The sequence below is a fragment of the Rhinopithecus roxellana genome, chromosome 11 (assembly GCF_007565055.1).
Source record: "Rhinopithecus roxellana isolate Shanxi Qingling chromosome 11, ASM756505v1, whole genome shotgun sequence".
Classification (NCBI taxonomy): domain Eukaryota; kingdom Metazoa; phylum Chordata; class Mammalia; order Primates; family Cercopithecidae; genus Rhinopithecus; species Rhinopithecus roxellana.
Genome location: NC_044559.1, coordinates 40186278 through 40208421, shown reverse-complemented (window position 1 = coordinate 40208421; position 22144 = coordinate 40186278). Strand labels below are relative to the sequence as shown.

Below are 22144 nucleotides of genomic sequence, written 5' to 3'. Positions count from 1 at the left end.
AGAATTGGGTCTAAAAGCTCATCGACTGCTCTCTTTCACTGCTTTATTCATTTGGGAACATTAGCTGCACCCTGTGGCAGTTACTAAGACTACATTATTATCAGGTGCCTGAAGAAATTCACACAACTCCAACTTTTCCAAAATCATCTGTCAGTGTCAAAGACAAGACTGAAGTAGAGCATTTACTTTCCAATCATTGCTCTTGGGGTCAAGAATGATAGCTGGGGCAGAAGGCAACGAGGAATCTCTTGACTGATATTCCCCCTTCAGGTCTTTGCCTTCAGGAAATTAATGCCAAATGCCTGGGTTCTCAGGGTAGAAATGGCATCATCTTTAAGGATTCAGGGCAACTCAGGAATTAGCAGACGTCTGGGATTGGTGTTAGAACAATAATTCCCATATTTTTTGATTTCACAGAGCAATACAATTACCAAAAAAAAAAAATATCTGAGGAGTGACTGGTATGGTTTATCTGTGTTCCCACCCAAATCTCATGTCGAATTGTAATCCTCAATGTTGGAGGTGGGGCTGGGTGAGAGATGACTAGATCATGGGGGTGATTTCTCATGAATGGTTTAGCACCATCCCCTTAGTGTGGTTCTCATGATTGAGTTCTCATAAGATCTGGTTTAAAAGTATACAGCACCTTCCCCCACCTTCCTCCTGCTCCAACCATGTAAGACGTGCTTGCTTCCCCTTCACCCTCCGCCATGATTGTAAGTTTCCTGAGGCCTCCACAGAAGCTGAAGCCACTATGCTTCCTGTACAGTCTGCAGAACCATGTGCCAATTCAACTTCTTTTCTTTATAAATTACCTAGTATCAGTTATCAGTTTTTTTTTTTTTTGAGACAGAGTCTCGCTCTGTAACCCAGACCAGAGTACAGTAGCATGATTTTGGCTCACTGTAACCTCCACCTCCCGGGTTCAAGTGATTCTCCTGCCTCAACCTCCTGAGTAGCTGGGACTACTACAGGCATGTGCCACCACGCCTGGCTAATTTTTGTATTTTGAGTAGAGACGGTGTTTCACCGTATTAGCCAGGTTGGTCTCAAATTCCTGACCTCGTGATCCACCTGCCTTAGCCTTCCAAAGTGCTGGGATTACAGGCGAGCCACCGCGCCCGGCCTTTTTGTTCATTTGTTTTAGAAACAGAGTCTCACTCTGTTGCCCAGGCTGGAGGGCAATGGCGCAATCTTGGCTCACTGCAACCTCCACCTCCCGGGTTCAAGCAATTCTCCTGTCTCAGCCTCCTGAGTAGCTGGGACTACAGGCATAAGCCACCACGCCCGGCTAAGTTTTGTATGTTTAGTAAAGACAGGGTTTCACCATATTGGTCAGGCTGGTCTTGAACTCATGACCTCAGGTGATCCACCCGCCTCGGCCTCCCAAAGTTCTGGGATTACAAATGTGAGCCACCATGCCCGGCCTTCAGTTATTTCTTTATAGTCAGTTATTTCTTTATAGCAGTGCAAGAACACACTAATACAAGGACCAATTTATCATTCCTAGAGTTTTACTTTAAAAAACAACAGGTGGGGGCAGTGGCTCACGCCTGTAATCCCAGCACTTTGGAAAGTTGAGGTGGGAGGATCACCTGGCCAACATGATGAAACCCTGTCTCTACTAAAAATACAAAAATTAGCTGGTGGCCAGGAGCGGTGGCTGATGCCTGTAATCCTAGCACTTTGGGAGGCCGAGGCGGGTGGATTGCTTGAGCTCAGGAGTTCCAGGCCTGCCTGGGCAACATGGCGAAACCCCATCTCTACTAAAAATATATATATATAAAAAAAATTGGCCGGGCGTGGTGGCTCAAGCCTGTAATCCCAGCACTTTGGGAGGCCGAGACGGGCGGATCACGAGGTCAGGCGATCGAGACCATCCTGGCTAACACGGTGAAACCCCGTCTCTACTAAAAAATACAAAAAGCTAGCCTGGCGAGGTGGCGGGCGTCTGTAGTCCCAGCTACTGGGGAGGCTGAGGCAGGAGAATGGCGTAAACCCGAGAGGCGGAGCTTGCAGTGAGCTGAGATCCGGCCACTGCACTCCAGTCCGGGCGACAGAGCAAGACTCTGTCTCAAAAAAAAAAAAAAAAAAATTAACTGGGCATGGTAGCACATGCCTGTAGTCTCTGTTACTCGGGAGGTTGAGGCACGAGAATCGCCTGAACCTGGGAGGTGGAAGTTGCAGTGAGCCAAGATCACGCCACTGCACCCCAGGCTGGGTGACAGAGCAAGACTCTGTCTCAAAAAAAATAAAATAAAATAATTAACAAAACAACAAAAACAAAACCCACTACTGAGAGCCAGACCCAGGCCCACCCATGAATGAGAAAATGTGACAGACAAGTAATATTACTCATTAGTGAAAAAAAAAAGAGATTATTCAATAAATGTCCTGGTCCAAGTGGTTATCTATAGGGTAAAAAAGTTCAGTCAGATCCCAAACTCACACACTACACAAAAAATTGTTCCAGAAAAAAAAAAAAAAAAAAATTGTTCCAGATAAATTAATAACTGGGAAATAAAAAACATTAAAAATTTTTGGGCCAGGCACAGTAGCTCACACCTATAATCTCAGCACTTTGGGAGGCCAAGGCGGGTGGACTGTTTGAGCTCAAAAGTTTGAGACCAGCCAGGACAACATGGTGAAACCTTATCTCTACAAAAAAAAAAAAAAAAAAAAAATACTAAAATTAGCCAGGCACAGTGGCACATGCCTGTAGTCCCAGCTACTTGGGAGGCTGGGGTAGAAGGATGGCTTAAGCCCAGGAGGTGGAGGTTGCAATGAGCTGAGATTGAGCCACTGCACTCCAGCCTGGGCGACAGAGCAAGACCCTGTCTAAAAAAAAAAAAGAAAAAGAAAAGAAAAAAGAAAAAGAAAAAGAAAAATTTTCATAAGAAAATGGCCAGGCACAGTGGCTCATGCCTATAATCCCAGATTCTAGGAATTCGAGACAAGCCTGGGCAATAAAGCAAGACCTTGTATCTACAAAAAAAATACAGACGGCTGGGCGCGGTGGCTCATGCCTGTAATCCCAGAACTTTGGGAGGCCAAGGCAGGTGGATCATCTGAGGTCAGGAGTTCGAGACCAGCCTGACCAACATGGTGAACCCGTCTCCACTAAAAATACAAAAATTAGCCAGGTGTGGTGGTGGGTGCCTGTAGTCCCAGCTACTCAGGAGGCTGAGACAAGAGAATTGCTTGAACCAGGGAGGTGGAGTTTGCAGTGAGCTGAGATCGTGCCACTGCACTACGGCCTGGATAATAACAAAGCGAGACTCCGTCTTAAAAAAAGACTGGCAATAACAAACGATGGCAAGGATGTAGAGAAAAAGAACTCTTGTACACTGTTGGTGGGAACGTAAATTAGTACAGTCACTATGGAGAACAGTATGGAAATTCCTCAAAAAACTAAAAATAGAACTACCATATGATCCAGCAATCCCACTACTGGGTATTTACCCCCAAAAAAGTAAATCAGTGTATCAAAGAGATTCCACCACTCCCATGTTCACTGCAGCACTATTCACAACTGCCAAGATTTGGAATCCAACCAAGTATCCATCAGCAGATGAATGGAAAAGAAAATGTGGTACATATACACAGTGGAATATTATACAGCCATTAAAAGGAATGAAATTCTGTCATTTGCAACAACATGGATGGAATTGGAGGCATCAATGTTAAGTAAAAGAAGCCAGGGCAGAAAGACAAATTTTGCATGTTCTCACTTATTTGTGGGAGCCAAAAATTAAAACAATGGAACTCAGGGAGATAGAAAGTAGAATGGTGGATACCAGAGGTTAGGAAGGGTAGTGGGGAGAGGAGGAAAATTTGGGATGGTTAGTGGATACAAAAATATAGCTAGAATGAATAAGACCTAGTATTTGATAGCACAATAGGGTGACTACAGTGAATAATTTATTGTATATTTAAAAATAACTAGAAGTTGGCTGGGCACAGTGACTCACACCTGTAATCCCAACACTTTGGGAAGCTGAGGCAGGTGGATCACCTGAGGTCAGAAGTTTGAGACCAGCCTGGCCAACATGGTAAAACCCCATCTCTATTCTCTAACAAAAATACAAAAAAATTAGCCGGGCATGGTGTGCACACCTGTAATCCCAGCTACTCGGGCGGCTGAGGCAGGAGAATCGCTTGAACCTGGGAGGTGGAGGCTGTAGTATGCTGAGATTGTGCCACTGCACTCCAGCCTGGGCAACAGAGTGAGACTCCAACTCAAAAAAAAACTAGAAGTGGAATCACAACGTTCCTAAAACAAAGAAATCATAAATGCTTGAGGTGATGGGTACTGCAATCACCCTGATGTAATCATTATACACATTGTAAGCCTGTATCAAAACATCACATGTACCCCATAAATACATATACCTATTATATACCCATAATAATTAAAAAGTTAAGATAAAAAAAAAAAAAAGTCACTGGTAAACTTTTAAGACTAGAACTTTACAAGTTCTGCTGGGCACAATGGCTCATGCAATCCAGGCACTTTGGGAGGCCGAGGCGGGAGGATGACCTAAGGTAAGGAATTTGAGACCAGCCTGGCCAACATGGAGAAACCTTGTCTCTACTAAAAATATAAAAATTAGCTGTGCATAGTGGTAGGTGCCTGTAATCCCAGCTACTAGGGAGGCTAAGGCAGAAGAATTGCTTGAACCCAGGAGGTGGAGGTTGCGGTGAGCCGAGATCACACTGTTGCACTCCACCCTGGGCAAAAAGAACAAAACTCCATCTCAAGAGAAAAAAAAAGAACTTTACAAGTATAATTTAAAAATTTTAAAAGACGGGGTCTCCTGTGTTGCCCAGGCTGGTCTGGAACTCCCGGGCTCAGGCGATCACCCCACTTCGGCCTCCCAAAGTGTTGAGATTACAGGTGTGAGCCACTGTGCCCAGCCAAAAACAGGCTGCATTTTGATGATGGCTGAACAACAATGTGAATGTACTTAATGCCACTGAACTCTATGTTTAAAAATGGTAAAAAGGTAAATGGAGCTGTGCGTGGTGGCTGACGCCTGTAATCCCAACAGTGTGGGAGGCCAAGATGGGCAGATCGCTTGAGTTCAGGAGTTCAAGACCAGCCTGAGCAACATAGGAAGACCCGGTCTCAAAAAAAAAAGTAAATCTTTTTTTTTTCTGGAGACAGAGTCTCGCTCTGTCGCCCTAGCTTGGGTGCAGTGGATCAATCTTGGCTCACTGCGACCTCCATCTCCTGGAATGAAGTGATTCTTGTGCCTCAGCCTCCCAAGTAGCTGGGACTACAGGCACCCACCACCAAGCCTGGCTAATTTTTTTTTTTTTTGTATTTTAATAGAGATGTGGTTTTACCACATTGGTTAGGGTGGTCTCAAACTCCTGAGCTCAGGCAATCCACTCGCCTCGGCCTCATAAAGTGCTAGGGTTACAGGCATGAGGCACCGCACCCGGCCAAGAAAAGGTAAATTCTACATGCATTTTACAAAAAAAAAATTTTTTTTTTTTTTTGAGACAGAGTTTCACTCTTGTTGCCCAGGCTGGAGTGCAGTGGCGTGATCTCGGCTCACCACAACCTCCGCCTCCTGGGTTCAAGCGTTTCTCCTGCCTCAGTCTCCCAAGTAGTTGGGATTACAGGCATGCACCACCATGCCCAGCTAATTTTTTTTTTTTTTTTTGAGACGGAGTCTTGCTCTGCCGCCCAGGCTGGAGTGCAGTGGCCGGCTCTCAGCTCACTGCAAGCTCCGCCTCCCGGGTTCACGCCATTCTCCTGTCTCAGCCTCCCGAGTAGCTGGGACTACAGGCGCCCGCCTCGTCGCCCGGCTAGTTTTTTGTATTTTTTAGTAGAGACGGGGTTTCACCGTATTAGCCAGGATGGTCTCGATCTCCTGACCTCGTGATCCGCCCATCTCGGCCTCCCAAAGTGCTGGGATTACAGGCTTGAGCCACCGCGCCCGGCCAATTTTTTGTATTTTTAGTAGAGACTGGTCAAGCGTTTCTCCTGCCTCAGTCTCCCAAGTAGTTGGGATTACAGGCATGCACCACCATGCCCAGCTAATTTTTTGTATTTTTAGTAGAGACTGGGTTTCTCCATGTTGGTCAGGCTGGTCTCGAACTCCTGACCTCAGGTGATCTGCCCACCTTGGCCTTCCAAAGTGCTGGGATTACAGGTGTGAGCTACTGCACCCGGCCACAATTTTTTTTTAAGTTAAAAAAAAAAAAAATGTAAGGGCAAAAAATTGATTGCGTGTGCCAAAGAAATAATAAAGGATCAGTATTCCACTTAGGAATGCACAAAATAAAAACAAGTGGAATAAAATTAGCAGGGCGTGGTGGCACATGCCTGTAGTCCTAGCTATTTGGGAGGCTAAGGCAGAAGAATCGAAGGCGGAGGTTGCGGTGAGCTGAGATTATGCCATTGCACTCCATCCTGGGCAACAAGAGTGAAACTCCGTCTCAGGAAGAAAAAAAAAGTGAAACAGTTCCTCCCCGGGATCCTCGTCTACCTGTGCACATCTGCAGGGCTTCCAGCTCATCGGTGTTGAGGTGCACGTAAGAGTGAAGGATGGTCCAGTCCTGTCGGTGCCACACCAGGGCAGGCAGAGTCCTGGGGAATCAAGGCAAGAACTCAAGTTGTTGCTGGTCCACACCTTAAAGACTCAGCCTGCCCCTTCTCCTCTTCCTGAGGAGGAAATGAAGAGGGTAGAGTTTATAGCTAATCAGGGACAGAGGTGAGACCAAGTCCCAAATGTGTTAACCTCTGGGCTTCAAATTAAAGCAATGCAATGTTTTATTATTTATTTTTTTGAAATGGAGTTTCACTTGTCACCCAGGCTGGAGTGCAATGGTGTAATTTTGGCTCACCACAACCTCCACCTCCGGGGTTCAAGTGATTCTCCTGCCTCAGCCTCCCAAGTAGCTGGGACTACAGGTGCCTGCCACCACAGCTCAGTTAATTTTTGTATTTTTAGTAGAGATGGGGTTTCACCATGTTGGCCAGGTTGATCTTGAACTCCTGACCTCAGGTGACCCGCCTGCCTTGGCCTCCCAAAGTGCTAGGATTACAGGCGTGAGCCACTGCACCCATCCTCTATGCAATGTTTTAAACTCTGCTCTTGGGGATCAGATCAGCTACAGAAAGCTCAAGGTGAAATTTCAAAAGATCCCTGTGGTAGCAAGGAGTGATGCTTCTAAGGTTTTCCTCTGAACATCCCACTCTGGAGATTGCCATGGAAAGGGAGTCTGAAGGTAAAATTCAAAGTTACCTCTGCAAGCAAGAAATTTTCTGGAAGTCTCCCATTTATATTTAAAATTCTAGTAAAACTCGCAAACCACGTGTGTTTGTTTTCCTATGACACAGGTTTCTTTGAAAAAAAACTTATGGTAGAATAATGACTTCAACAAGATGTATCAAATCTATCTGTGGCTTCATGAACCCCCGTTGCCCTGCTAAATATGTCAGAAGCTGTGACCAGTCCAGTTGAAGTAGCATACGTAGAGGGGGAAAAGGTGATGGGATAGAAAATATAGGCTTTTGGACCCAGAGTGGGCAGGGTAAAAGTTCTGGCCCTCTCACTGAAAATCTGATGCAATCATGATCATAACAATAATAACTTCTAAAGTGTGTCTTAGAGGCTAGGTACATGTTAAGCTAGGTACATGTTAAGCATCTTACACAAATTATTTCCAGTCTTTTTTTTTTTTTTTTTTTTTTTTTTTTGAGGCAGAGTCTCACTCTGTCGCCCAGGCTGGAGTGCAGTGGCCGGATCTCAGCTCACTGCAAGCTCCGCCTCCCGGGTTTACGCCATTCTCCTGCCTCAGCCTCCCGAGTAGCTGGGACTACAGGCGCCCGCCACCTCGCCCGGCTAGTTTTTTGTATTTGTTTTTAGTAGAGACGGGGTTTCACCGTGTTAGCCAGGATGGTCTCGATCTCCTGACCTCGTGATCCGCCCGTCTCGGCCTCCCAAAGTGCTGGGATTACAGGCTTGAGCCACCGCGCCCGGCCTATTTCCAGTCTTAAAAACAAACTTGCAAGGTAGATATTATGATCATTTTACAGATAAAGAAACACAGGCTCAGAAACAATCAATATCTTTTGTTTTGTTTCTGTGACAGGGTCTCACTCCGTCGTCCAGGCTGGGCTGCAGTGATGTGATCATGGCTCACTGCAGCCTCCACCTCCTGGGCTCAAGCGATCCTCCCACCTCAGCCTCCTGTGTAGCTTGGGCTACAGGTACATGCCACCATGCCTGGCTAATTTTTGTATTTTTTTTATAGAGATGGGGTTTTGCTGTGTTGCCCAGGCTGGTCTTGAACTTCTGGTCTTAGACAATCTGCTAGCCTCAGCCTCCCAAAGTGCTGGGATTACAGGTGTGAGTCACCATGCCCGGCCAACATTCAGTATCTTTTATGTGTTCACAGAGCTAATAAGTTGCCCTCCCAAGATTTTAACTCAAGTTCTTTCTGACTATGAAGCCTTTGTTCTTTTCATTACCTTATACCTATCCTCTGCCAACCTTAATTTTCTCACTCATAAAACAGGGTAAAAATACTTCCTTGCAGGGTTCTTGTTATAAGTACATTCAATAATTTAAGGTATCTTATAAAATGCCTGGCATACAGCAAACCCAACACGAATGCTAAGTCCTCTTGCTTTTAAAAGAGGACCTGGCCGGGTATAGTGGCTCATGCCTGTAATCACAGCACTTTAGGAGGCTGAGGCAGGAGGATCACGAGGTCAAGAGATCAAGACCATCCTGGCCAACATGGCGAAACCCCATCTCTACTAAAAATACAAAAATAGCTGGGCGTGGTGGTGCGTGCCTGTACTCTCAGCTACTCGGGAGACTGAGGCAGAAGAATCACTTGAACCCAGGAAACTGCTGTGAGCCAAGATTGCGCCACTGCACCACTCCAGCCTGGCGACAAAGCGAGATTCTGTCGCAAAAAAACAAAAACAAAAACAAAAACCTAATGGCTGGGTGTGGTGGTTCATGTCTGTAATCTCAGCGGAGGCAGGAGGATCACTTGAGCCCAGGAGTTCAAGACCAGCCTGGCCAACATAGTGAGACCCCAGAAACCCCATCCTGACAAAAAATATAAAAGAAAAGAAAAAAGAAAAAAATTTAAAAGGACCTAATAACAAGTTAGATTCAGTAAACAAAAACTTTTTAAAAATATGTATGGCAGGTTGGGGGGCTGTTAGAGGGGACAGGGCAGGCACCTCCTGGCCCTGAGCTGAACTCCCTGGCAAAAAAATTATTAACAATAACAAAATCTATATGTATTTTGGCCAGGCACAGTGGCTCACGCCTGTAATTCCAGCACTCTGGGAGGCCAAGGCATGAGGATCACTGGAGCCTAGGAGTTTGAGATCACCCTGGGCAACACAGTAAGACCCCATCTCTACTAAAAATGAAAATAAAATAAAATTTTAAAAATCTATATGTACTATCAAAATAAGTCTTTGTCCTGCTCTAACATTTTTTAATTAAAACAAGAAAAAAAAAAGAGTCTTTGATAAAATTGAACAGAAGGAACAATTTACCTAAAATGGGTCGGCAAACTATGGCTCATGGGCCAGCTGCCTGTCCTTGAAAATAAAGTTTCATTGACCACAGCCATGCTGAGTCATTTAAGTACGTCATCCATGGTTGCTTTTGTGCTACCCAGGCAGTTGAGTAGTTGGGACAGTGACCATATGGCTCACAAACCTAAATTTTTTTTTTTTTTTTTTTTTTTGAGACGGAGTCTCGCTCTGCCGCCCAGGCTGGAGTGCAGTGGCCGGATCTCAGCTCACTGCAAGCTCCGCCTCCCGGGTTTAGGCCATTCTCCTGCCTCAGCCTCCCGAGTAGCTGGGACTACAGGAGGCCGCCACGTCACCTGGCTAGTTTTTTGTATTTTTTAGTAGAGACGGGGTTTCACCGTGTTAGCCAGGATGGTCTCGATCTCCTGACCTCGTGATCCGCCCGTCTCGGCCTCCCAAAGTGCTGGGATTACAGGCTTGAGCCACCGCGCCCGGCCACAAACCTAAAATATTTACTGTCTGGCAAGGAAAAGTTTGCTAACCCCCTGCTCTAAAATAGTCATAAATAGTCCAAATCAGTGGCCTTGAACTACTAGAGCTAAAGAGACACTTCAGACCAAAGGTGGTATTTTACATGCTATTTATAGCAAATGTGCAACAGAACAGAGCACACAGTAACATCTAGTACCGCAAACTGTCTGCCAAGAAAGTTAACACTTTTTGATAATTAGAGATGATACCTGGTAAACTCCTGGACCGCTTCTATTTTGGGGTGATACACCACAATTCTTTTCTTTAGCATCAGTGCTGTGTGTAAGATAACAGTTTCCATTCCAAACTGAGATACAATGTCTTCAAGAAAGAGAAATTGTAATGTTACTGCATTACACATCATGTAAGGAAATAAAGGTTTTTTTTTTTTCCTTTTTTGTTTTTTGAGACAGAGTCTCACTGTGTCACCCAGGCTAGAGTGCAGTGGCATGATCTTTGCTCACTGCAACCTGCCTCCTGGGCTCAAGTGATTCTCCTGCTTCAGCTTCCTGGGTAGCTTGGATTACAGGCACAAGCCACCATGCCCAGCTAATATTTGTATTTTTAGTAGAGACGGGATTTCACCATGTTGGCCAGGCTGATCTTGAACTCCTGACCTCAAGTGATCCACTCACCTCAGCCTCCCAAAGTGTTGGGATTATAGGTGTGAGTCACAGTGCCTGGCCTACAAAATTATTTTTAATACAGAGAATTTAGGCAAATGTTGTAAAGCTTACAAACACTTTATTTGGTGGACGAGGGGATCTATCCTATGTCGGCTTCCCAGGACGTGTGCTCTGCCCCACAAGAGACTCTATGGTGGGATGCAGAGAGGAAGCTAGATTCACAAAAAAGTGAAACAATTGATGTGAAGGGAACCAGCACCTTTCTGTATCATTAAAACTTCCTGATTAAAAAATAATAATAATAAAGTGTCTGCCAGGTGCAGGGTGGCTCATGTCTGTAATCCCAACACTTTGGGAGGCCAAGGTGGGAGGATCACTTGAGCCCAGGAGTTTGAGATCAGCCTGGGCAACACAGGGAGACTCTGTCTCTAAAAAATATTTTTAAAATATATGGGGCCAGGTGCAGTGCCTCACACTGTAATCCCAGCACTTTGGGAGGCCTAAGCAGACGGGTCACCTGAGGTCAGGAGTTTGACACCAGCCTGGTCAACATGGTGCAACCCCATCTCTACTAAAAATACAAAATTAGGCTGGGAGCAGTGGCTCATACCTATAATTCCAGCACTTTGGGAGGCCAAGGCAGGTGGATCACCTGAGGTCAGGAGTTCCAGACCAGCCTGGCCAACATGGAGAAACCCCATCTCTACTAAAAATACAAAATTAGGCGGGCATGGTAGCACATGCCTGTAATCCCAGCTACTAGGGAGGCTGAGGCAGGAGAATCACTTGAACCCAGGAGGCAGAGGATGCGGTGAGCCATGATCGCACCACCCAGTCTGGGCAACAAGAGCGAAACTCTGTCTCAAAAAAAAAAAAAAAAAATTAGTTGGGTGTGGTGGCAGGTGCCTGTAGTCCCAGCTACCTGGGAGGCTGAGGCACGAGAATCACTTGAACCTGGAAGGCAGAGGTTGTGGTGAGCTGAGATCATGCCACTGCACTCCAGCCTGGGTGACACAGTGAGATTCTGTCTCAAAAAAAAAAAAAAAAAAAAAAAAAAAAATTAGCTGGGCAGGGCATGGTAGTGTGCATCTGTAGTCCCAGCTACTCAGGAGGCTGAGGTGGAAGGATTGCTTGAGCCCAGGAAGTTGAGGTTACAGTGAGCTGTGATTGTACCACCACTGCACTTCAGCCTCAGTGACAAAGCAAGACCTTGTCTCAAAAGGAAAAAAAATAAGTCCATTAACTCTACCATGTCCCCCAGTATCATTACTTAAGTCCTTAAGTTAGCCTGACAAACACCTAACACCTCAACAGGGATGCTGAGAAAACTCAAAGAACAGCGGGATCAAAAGAAAAGACAGATGGGCACTGTGGGAGGACATGACAAGAGAGCAGCCTCGCCTTCAGAGTTCCCCTCGCCTCCTGCTCAGGGACACTGAAGTCTGTGGCTTCGGCCTGTGCTGTCTGCATTTTGGATTTTCCAGCTGGAACTTAAATTAGGAGCTTGGGGTCAAGGACTTGGGCTCTTCAGATGACAGAGACAACTGCTAAGATCTAAGAAAAGAAATGTAATCCATGAAGACCTCGAGCCACAAAATTCAGCTCACCAGTGAGAAAACATTTCTAAAATAGCCAATAGAATAATATGGAAACAAACACCACAAAAATCTGTTTTCCTGTGAGAGAATTCTAACTCAATAAGGAAATACAGGGGTTAAAGTTACCCTCTTGTGTACAAATGATATGAAAAATATTATGTAAATGAAAATAACGTATGGAAGGATTAGAATTATCTATTCATCAGATAATTCTAATTAGATAATCTAATTATCTAATTACTCTATTAGGAACAATAGGATCTAATGAGACTGTTCTTGGCTTGGGGATTTTGTCATTGGATGGGTTTTGTTTTTTCCCTTCTTACCTTTGATGGAGCCAGCCAGGTAGGCCTTTCGGACATCAAAATCCTTACTAAGGAAAGAGCCATTTTCTTCACTCTGGCATATCCCCTTTGTGAGAACTGCAATATAACTCTCCATCATTTTAACTGGGCTCCCATGTTTCAGGTACATTCTGTAAGAAAGAACAACAAAGCAACTATGCTTCCATTTGGCATAAATCACGTGGAGATATGCACCCAGGCTGGTCCAGGTGCTTTCTCAAGAATCCGAAGCCACCTTGCTATGCCCTTCTGAATGCTTCACTGTTATTTTTTTTTTTTTTTTTTTTTTTTTGAGACGGAGTCTCGCTCTGTCACCCGGGCTGGAGTGCAGTGGCTGGATCTCAGCTCACTGCAAGCTCCGCCTCCCGGGTTTACGCCATTCTCCTGCCTCAGCCTCCCAAGTAGCTGGGACTACAGGCGCCAGCCACCTCGCCCGGCTAGCTTTTTGTATTTTTTAGTAGAGACGGGGTTTCACCGCGTTAGCCAGGTTGGTCTCGAACTCCTGACCTCGTGATCCGCCCGTCTCGGCCTCCCAAAGTGCTGGGATTACAGGCTTGAGCCACCGCGCCCGGCCTGTTATTTTTTTTTTTGAGACAGAGTCTCACTCTGTCGCCCAGGCTGGAGTGCAGTGGCACAATCTTGGCTCACTGAAACCTCCACCTCCTGGATTCAAGCATTTCTCCCGCCTCAGTCTCCCGAATAGCTGGGATTACAGGTGTGCGCCACCATACCCCGCTAATTTTTGTAATTTTAGTAGAGATGGGATCTCACCATGTTGGCCAGGCTGGTCTCTAACTCCTGACCTCAGGTGCTCCACCCACCTCAGCCTCCTAAAGCGCTGGGATTATAGACGTGAGTTACCGCACTTGGCCTGAATGCTTGAATCTTTTCACGTAGAAAGTAGTGTTACCTCGGTGAAACGTCGTCTCTACTAAAAATACAAAAAATTAGCTGGGCGTGGTGGCAGGCGCCTGTAGTCCCAGCTACTTGGGAGGTGAAGCAGGAGAATGGCGTGAACCCGGGAGGTGGAGCTTGCAGTGAGCCGAGATCGCGCCACTGCACTCCAGCCTGGGCGAGAGTGACCAGACTCCCTCTCAAAAAAAAAAAAAAAGAATGTTGTGCACTTATCCTGTGTCTCACATTCCCAACTGGGGTTCTTAGTCATGCAACTCTGTTTTATTACTGAGATTTCCTTTGACAAGAAAGGAGTTTTATGCACTGTTCACAGAGAAAGCAGTAATTAGTTGTAGAACCCATACATTAGAGTTCCCAGAGGTAGCTACAATTAGCTAATTAAGAAATCAGGCCGGGCGCGGTGGCTCAAGCCTGTAATCCCAGCACTTTGGGACGGGCAGTTCACGAGGTCAGGAGATCGAGACCATCCTGGCTAACACGGTGAAACCCCGTCTCTACTAAAAATACAAAAACTAGCCGGGAGAGGTGCCGGGCGCCTGTAGTCCCAGCTACTTGGGAGGCTGAGGCAGGAGAATGGCGTGAACCCGGGAGGCGGAGCTTGCAGTGAGCTGAGATCCGGCCACTGCACTCCAGCCCGCGTGACAGAGAGAGACTCCGTCTCAAAAAAAAAAAAAAAAAAATCAACACTCCTTTAGGTTTCTGATGATAAATGCACATTAGACATTCATCATCAAGTTAAAGCTTCCAGAAAATGCTGACAGGAAACTGGATGCATTTATAGCTCACATGTGGAATCCGTCTTTTCCCCTTGAAATCTCTTCCTGTGAGCAACGAAAACTAAATTTTGCTTGAGAAACATGACTGGGTCTATTTGGGCCTTTCAGGAGCTGGTGGGATAGAAAATCGGGAAGAAAATAAAACATATTTGACACAGATCACTTGAGGGCCGGGCATGGTGACTCACACCTGTAATCACAGCACTTTGGGAGGCCAAGGCGGGCGGATCATTTGAGGCCAGGAGTTTGAGACCAGCCCGGGCAACACGGTGAAACCCTGCCTCTACTAAAAACACAAAAATTAGCTGGGCCTGGTGGCTCATGCCTGTAATCCCAGCTACTTGGGAGGCTGAGGCAGGAGAATCGTTTGAAGCCAGGAGGAGGAGGTTGCAGTGAGTCAAGATCACACCACTACACTCCAGCCTGGGCAACAGAGTGAGATTCCGTCTCAAAAAAAAAAAAAAAAACAAGACAGATCACTTGAAAATTATATTTATCACAGACTAAATGAAAAAAGCAAGTGTTTTAACTGCTTGCCACCTTTTGTCAATCATCACTGTTTTTAAAATATTACTAATTCAGTTCACAACTTCAGGGAAAAAAGGTAAAGAACAAGGAATGTGGTGAACTTTCACACACATAAAATACATTCAAACCCAGGAACTCACACACAAGTTCACACGGGGAGAAAAACTTCTCTGATAGGATATAAAAAAGGAGGTCACAGGAGTTACGTTGAGTGGGGGTCAGGAGGTAGAACTGGAGTCTGGGAACAGGAGGATGAGGGAGCTTAGTTTTCACTGTATAATCTCCTGTATTTCTAAGTGTGCTTTATTACCACCAACAACAAAAAAAGCAAAATGCCATTAACTTTCTAAAATAGAGGCTGAGCGCTGTGGCTCATGCTTATAATCTCAGCACTACGGGAGGCCGAGGCAAGAAGCTCACTCGAGGCCAGGAGCTCAAGACAAGCCTGGTGAACATGGTGAAACCCTGTCTCTACTAAAAATATAAAAATTAGCCAGGCGTGGTGGTGGGCGCCTGTAATTCCAGCTACTTGGGAGGCTGAGGCACAAGAATTGCTTAAACCCAGGAGGTGGAGGTTGTAGTGAGCCGAGATGGCGCCATTACATTCCAGCCTGGGTGACAGAGTGACACTGTCTCAAAAAAAAAAAAAATTATAAAATATAAACAATACACAGTAATAGAGAAGAGAAACGTAAGGTTGGTAGGATAAGATGACTTCTTACATGACAACCCTGGGCCAGGAGAGAGAAAACAGAGGGGAAAATCCCCCCAAAAGCACTCTACAGGAAAAGCCCACAGTGTGACCCAGAGGGCCTTGTTCAGATAGACATCCATAGGCTGCCACACCTGGCCTGGAGAGCTGACTGCAAGTGTGCATGAAACCCCGGTTCTCTAGCAGGGCCACTAGCTGCAAGCGACTAGAGGCTGAAGGGGACCACAGCAGTGAACCTGCAGCCACAGAGGGAATGAGGTTCCCTCCTGCGGGCTTCCACTGCGGCTGTGAGCAGCAAGCTGTGTGTGGAAGGCACGCCTGCCTGCTCCTCTCACCAGAAACGGAGGGAGGCAACTCCCTGTCAACCTCACTGTCATAAAGAAAAGAAGTCTTTGCCTATGAGTGTGTGCATGTACATGCAGACCTGTGTGTGCGTGTGTGTACAAATACTTGGACGTGCATACATGCAAGAGCGAGCATAGTGCTGCATTAAGGGGCAGGAAGCAGAGGCGGCGGCTGGCAGTAGCTCCGAGTTCTCACTTCTCTTGCACCATGACGGGAGAGGAAATCCGGGATACTACAATGCCACGCACCGCAGAAGCTGAGAAACCATCTGTGCCTCCTTCTGGGCAGGAAGTGGGGTCTGAAGCAACTTTGCCTTTTGGACTCCAGAATATTTCCCAGTGAATTCAGTTGAGCAACCAAATGAAATAGGAGTCCAATGTTTGTTCAAAAATACCTCTGTAGTGTTTCAGTTTATGGCTTCTGGATAGCGTCTTTTCTGGCAATAATAATCTCCCTTTGTGTAAGTGCCACATTAGCAGACAGCTGTTTATCCACAGTGAGACATTCGCCTGGAATTTCTTATGAGAGCAGAAAGCTTTTTTATTCTGGCTGGCTGCAAAAATGGTGAAATCTCATTTAACCAAGATATAATCTAACTGAAACCCTTAGGTAATGAGAAGATAGTCTTATGATAGTTTTTCTCTTTATTTTTTTTGCTTTTTCTGGTGTGTGTATATACATTGATGCACAAAAACAGCCAAAAGGCAACCATTTATTGAGTTTTTTTTTTTTGAGACGGAGTCTCCTTCTGTTGCCCAGGCTGGAGTGCAGTGGCGCGATCTTGGCTCACTGCAAGTTCTGCCTCCCGGGTTCACACCATTCTCCTGCCTCAGCCTCCAGAGTGGCTGGGACTACAGGCGCCCGCCCCCACGCCTGGCTAATTTTTTGTATTTTTAGTAAAGACGGGGTTTCACTGTGTTAGCCAGGATGGTCTCGATCTCCTGACCTCGTGATCCGCCCACCTCGGCCTCCCAAAGTGCTGGGATTATAGGTGTGAGAGACTATGCCAGGCCATTTTAGATAAATTTTTCAACAATGGAGATGAAACTAAAACAGTCTAGCTGAATCATGACTAACCAATTAATCAGAATTCCCTAGCTTCTCAACATTCCAGCTAAGAAATGTGTTCTTGTGCTTCGGCATGATTCTTTCCCCTAAATGACTACACACACAGACCTTGACACACACGAACCAGTTTACCATGTCATAAGGCACTTAACTTATCCAACCTACTAAGGGAATTCTAGACTAGAAGTGAACAGAAGTAACAGACCAAAAGTAGGAAGTGACTCAGAACACCCAGGAGCTACAATAGCTACACAAACTGCTTCTTCTCTTACCCTAGATCATTTATGCAAATAAGAGGAGTATCAATAAAGCAAAAGAGAAAGGCCCTCTTTACAGTCTGTGAAGGGCCACTCAAGACTTTGTTGGGGAGACACAAGGCTGAACTTTGCTTTCTCAGTGTAGAAATCTGCTATTTAACTATATTAAGGTCTTCATTTTGTATATTAGCATTGAATACAATTTTTATACAGACCTACACAATATCCTAGTGAAGGCAGCATACTTCTCTGGGTTAAAATCTTTGGTGGTCAGAACAATAGAAAAATGAGTCACCTGTTCAAAAGAAACAAACAAAAAAAAAAAACACACGCTTTTTAAAGACGCTTTAGCAGAATTTTTATTACTATATTCTAACAAACCTTTTGTTTAAGACATACAGTATTAAAAGAAAAAGACCGGCTGGGCGTGGTGGCTCACGCCTGTAATCCCAGCACTTTAGGAGGCCAAGGTGGGCGGATTACGAGGTCAGGAGATCAAGACCATCCTGGCTAACACAGTGAAACCCTGTCTCTACTAAAGAATACAAATAGCCAGGCATAGTGGCAAGAGCCTGTAGTCTCAGCTACTCGGGAGGCTGAGGCAGGGAACTGCTTGAACCCAGAAGGCAGAGGTTGCAGTGAGCCAAGATCGTGCCATTGCACTCCAGCCTGGGCAACAGAGTGAGACTTTGTCTCAAAAAAAGAAAAGAAGCTTCATTTACTAAATGCCTCTATTATTATAAATTTCTGATAATCATATACCTAATATTTCCACTAATGAGACAAAATTCAGAATTTTAGAAATACAAAACTTTGAAGAGACACATTTAAAATGAAGAGTAGATAGTGGCGCATGCCTGTAATCCCAGCTACTTGGGAAGCTGAGGCATGAGAATCGCTTGATCCTGGGAGACAGAGGTTGCAGTGAGCCGAGATCATACCACTGCACTCCAACCTGGGTGACAGAGCAAGACTCCATCTCAAAAAAAGAAAATAAAATAAAATAAAAAGAACTTACTGAGCAATAAACCAAAGATTTCATTACATATTGAAACCTATATTTTTGGCCAGATGCAGTGGCTCATGCCTGTAATTCCAGAACTTTAGGAGAAAAGACAGGAGGAACACTTGAACCCAGGAGTTCCAGACCAGGCTGGGCAACAGAGTGAGACCTCATCCCTACAAAAAATTTTAACACTGGCAGGGCATGGTGGTGCACGCCTGTGCTCCCAGCTACTCAGGGAGCTGAGGTGGGAGGGTCACTTGGGCCCAGGAGATAAAGGCTGCAGTGAGACATGATTGCACCACTGCACTGCAGCCTGGGTGACAAAATGAGACTCTGACTCAAAAAATACAAATTAAAAATTGAAGTTAAAAGAAAAAAAGAAAGAAAGAAAATGAGCTGGACATGGTGGCACATGCCTATAATCCCAGCTACTGAGGAGGCTGAGGCAGGAGAATGGCTTGAACCTGGGAGGCAGAGGTTGCAGTGAGCCGAGATCATGCCGCTGCACTCCACCCTGGGTGACAAAAGCAAAACTCCCATCTAAAAAAAAAAACACACACAACCTATCTTCTTGCAAATTTATATTTTTTATATTTTGTAACTATGAATCTGCCTTGTCTTAAGCCTTCTACAGTTTCTAAATTGTTACCTTCCTGCTATTTTAAATGTAATTTCTTAAGTTTAAGCTGGTATTCCAGTCATGTTTCAGAGAGTCCCACTATTGGCTATACATTAGCCCTAAAACAGGAAAAAATGTCTGTCTGGGTACATGCCAGAGGCTCAGCCGCTTTGTTCCAATATTCTATTCTTTGAAAAAACCTGCTGGTTGCTTGGGATTAGGAAAGTCCATGATTACCACATCCTAGTCTTCCACATGTCACACTGATACTGTTCATAACAAACAACACACCAAGAAAAGTCTACTTCATACTTGAGCTGCCTTAAACATCTTTTCTAAATTTTTTTTTTTTTTTTTTTGAGACAGAGTTTCACTCTTGTTGCCTAGGCTAGAGTGCAATGGCACAATCTCGGCTCACCACAACCTCTGCCTCGTGGGTTCAAGAGATTTTCCTGCCGCAGGCCTCCCGAGTAGCTGGGATTACAGGCATGCGCCACCACGCCCGGCTAATTTTTTGTATTTTCAGTAGAGATGGGGTTTCTCCATGTTGGTCAGGCTGGTCTTGAACTCACAACCTCAGGTGATCCACCAGCCTCAGCCTCCCAAAATGCTGGGATTACTGGCGTGAGCCAACGCACTCGGCCTGCCTTTCTAAATTCTTAATTTATCCTGGCCGGGTACATCATCTGAGGTCAAGAGTTTAAGACCAGCCTGACAAACATGGTAAAACCTGTCTCTACTAAAAATACAAAAAATTAGCCAGGCGTGATGGTAGGTGCCTGTAATCCCAGGTACTCGGGAGGCTGAAGCAGGAGAATCACTTGAACCTGGGAGGCAGAGGTTGCAGTGAGCCGAGATTGTGCCATTGTACTCCAGACTGACCAAGAGAGAACAACTCCATCTCAAAAAAACAAAAACAAAAACAAAGGGGAAAAGACCACATATTGCTGTACTGCTCACCATTATATCAACTACAGGGTCTGTCATATAATAGACAATAATAAATATTTACAGAATGAATGAGAGTGAAGTGTGAAAGAGAATATTCCCAATGAAAATAATATTTAATATTTTCTTTTTTTTTTTTTTTTGAGACGGAGTCTCGGTCTGTCGCCAGGCTGGAGTACAGTGGCGTGATCTCGGCTTACTGCAACCTCCGCCTCCTGGGTTCAAGCGATTCTCCTGCCTAAGTCTCCTGAGTAGCTGGGACTACAGGCGTGCACCACCACGCCCAGCTAAATTTTTAGTAGAGACAGGATTTCACCATGTTGGCCAGGATGGTCTCAATCTGTTGACCTCATGATCCGCTCACCTCGGCCTCCCAAAGTGCTGGGATTACAGGGGTGAGCCACTGTGCCCAGCCTATTTTGGGTTTTTTTTTTTACCTTCATGCAATCATACCTTTTTCAAAATGGAAGACTCTGGAACTTCAATTGTTGTGATATAAAACCATGTTCTTCTGTACTGACCAAAGACAAAGAAATGGAGAAGTTTGTTTTCATCTGTAAGGCAGCATTTTCTCAGCAGCAGGTTCCTTAATGTGGCTGTCGTGGAAGGATAACACCACACCCACAGAACTTCTCCATTTGTGTCCTTTTCTACGGTGGAAAGATGGTCACTGTGAGAATGTCAAACAGCAGCAAGGAAGTGAATTGATTGGTTACTCAGAAACACTTAGTGGAATCAGTTTTAACACCCCATTTTACAAAGCAACTTAGAGTACTTGAGACCCCAAATTCCCACCTATCTCTACTGCTCAAATTATCTAGCTGTCATGATCCTGAATTACAGGCCACCTGAGTAAAAGTTTTTATAACAAACCATGAATGAAAATTCAGCCTTAGAGATAAGGTAGAGTTTCAGCTGGGCACAGTGGCTCACGCCTGTAATCCCATCACTTTGGGAGGCCAAGGCGAGTGGATTACCTGAGGTCGGGACTTGGAGACCAGTCTGACCAATCTGGAAAAACCCCGTCTCTACTAATAATACAAAAATTAGCCGGGTGTGGTGGGGCATGCCTGTAATCCCAGCTACTCAGGAGGCTAAGGCACAAGAATTGCTTGAACCTGGGAGGCAGAGGTTGCAGTCAGCCAAGATCACGCCACTGCACTCTAGCCTGGGCAACAGAGCGAAACTTGCTCTCTCCAGGGAGAGATGTTTCTTGGTTCCCTGACCGGGAACCGACAGGAGGGGAGTATTCCATGGAGACTGATAAGAAACTATAATTCCAAAGGTTCTTAAGTGCTTGAGATGGATCTGGATACCTTCAAGAGCTTCTCCGGGGGCTGAGTACTGTTTTTGCCTAACCGGCTATGCCCAGGCTTAACTTCTATAACTACGGGGGCTTGGTTGACTGCCAACCCTGGAGGGTTGTCTTCCGCCTACACTTTTGGCCACCGCTTAGCCAGAGCTGGTCTTATCTCTTGGCTCAGCTCAGTTAAGAAAAGTCTCCATTCCTCCTCTCGGGGTACCGTAAGGGTCATAATGACTCCCATTCCAGGTAAGTTTAGCAGCAAAGAGCCGTGCTCTGTAAAAGAGATAGTGGCTCTCAGCTTGCTAAGCAAGTCCCTTCCCAACAAGGGCAAGGAACAGTCAGGCATGTACAAAAACTGGTGAATCACTTTATGTTCTCCTACAGTACAAGTCTGAGGCAAGCAGAAAGCTTGCTTTGCTGAAACCCTCATGGCTCCAATTATGTCAACAGTCTTTTTGGATAAGGGGGTGACTGGGGTGGTTACTACAGAATGTTCAGAACCGGTATCTACAAGAAAATCAATGTCTTTACCCCCGACTGTCATCCTGACCATAGGCTCTTTGGGGGCACTTGAGCCTGGTCCCCCTCAGTCCAATAAGCCTTCTGCCAGGTTAAGCAGGGCCCCTTCCTCCTTGTCTGGAGCCTCCTGCTCTGAGTCTCCTTGTTTTCCTTTTAGCTGAGAGCATTTGTTCTTCCAATGTCCCATTTCTTTACAATAAGCACACTGGTTACTCTCTGGTACCCCAGTTTTGGGTCGTAAACCAGCTGCCAAGGGAGGGGTTTTTCCCGAGGCTTCACCTCCTCTCTTGTCTACTCTGGGCGGCCTAGGGATATGTTTGTCTTGCGGAGGCGCAAGCACTGTGGGCTCAAGAGTGGGGAGCCTCTCTCCCTGGTAAGGGGAGGGCACCACTGGGATCAATGGTGCCATCTCCTGCAGTGGATCTTCTGATGTTGGGTCGAACAGAACTTCACGAGTTGATTTCCCTCGGCGAGTGGAGCGGGATCCTTCCTTGGCTGCCTGTCCCTTTGCTACTAGCACTGCTGC

At 45.6% G+C, this 22144-nt stretch overlaps 1 protein-coding gene across 8 annotated transcripts in view; it reads right to left on the bottom strand.

Annotated features, from left to right (window-relative positions):
- The window catches only part of DENND10 (DENN domain containing 10), a 33906-nt gene that overhangs the window by 8089 nt on the left and 3673 nt on the right, over window positions 1-22144 (bottom strand). For 3 of the 8 annotated variants that reach the window (XM_010375971.1, XM_030940808.1, XM_030940811.1), the window contains exons 2-6: window positions 20247-20443; window positions 17436-17515; window positions 12602-12750; window positions 10261-10372; window positions 6501-6601 (exon numbers count right to left, since the gene is read on the bottom strand). In XM_010375971.1, the coding sequence (XP_010374273.1) occupies window positions 6501-6601; window positions 10261-10372; window positions 12602-12750; window positions 17436-17515; window positions 20247-20443 (639 nt within the window). Of the gene's footprint in view, window positions 1-6500; window positions 6602-10260; window positions 10373-12601; window positions 12751-17435; window positions 17516-20246; window positions 20808-22144 lie in introns of those variants that run through there. The other 5 variants (XM_030940809.1, XM_030940810.1, XM_030940813.1 and 2 more) reach the window with 4 other exon arrangements.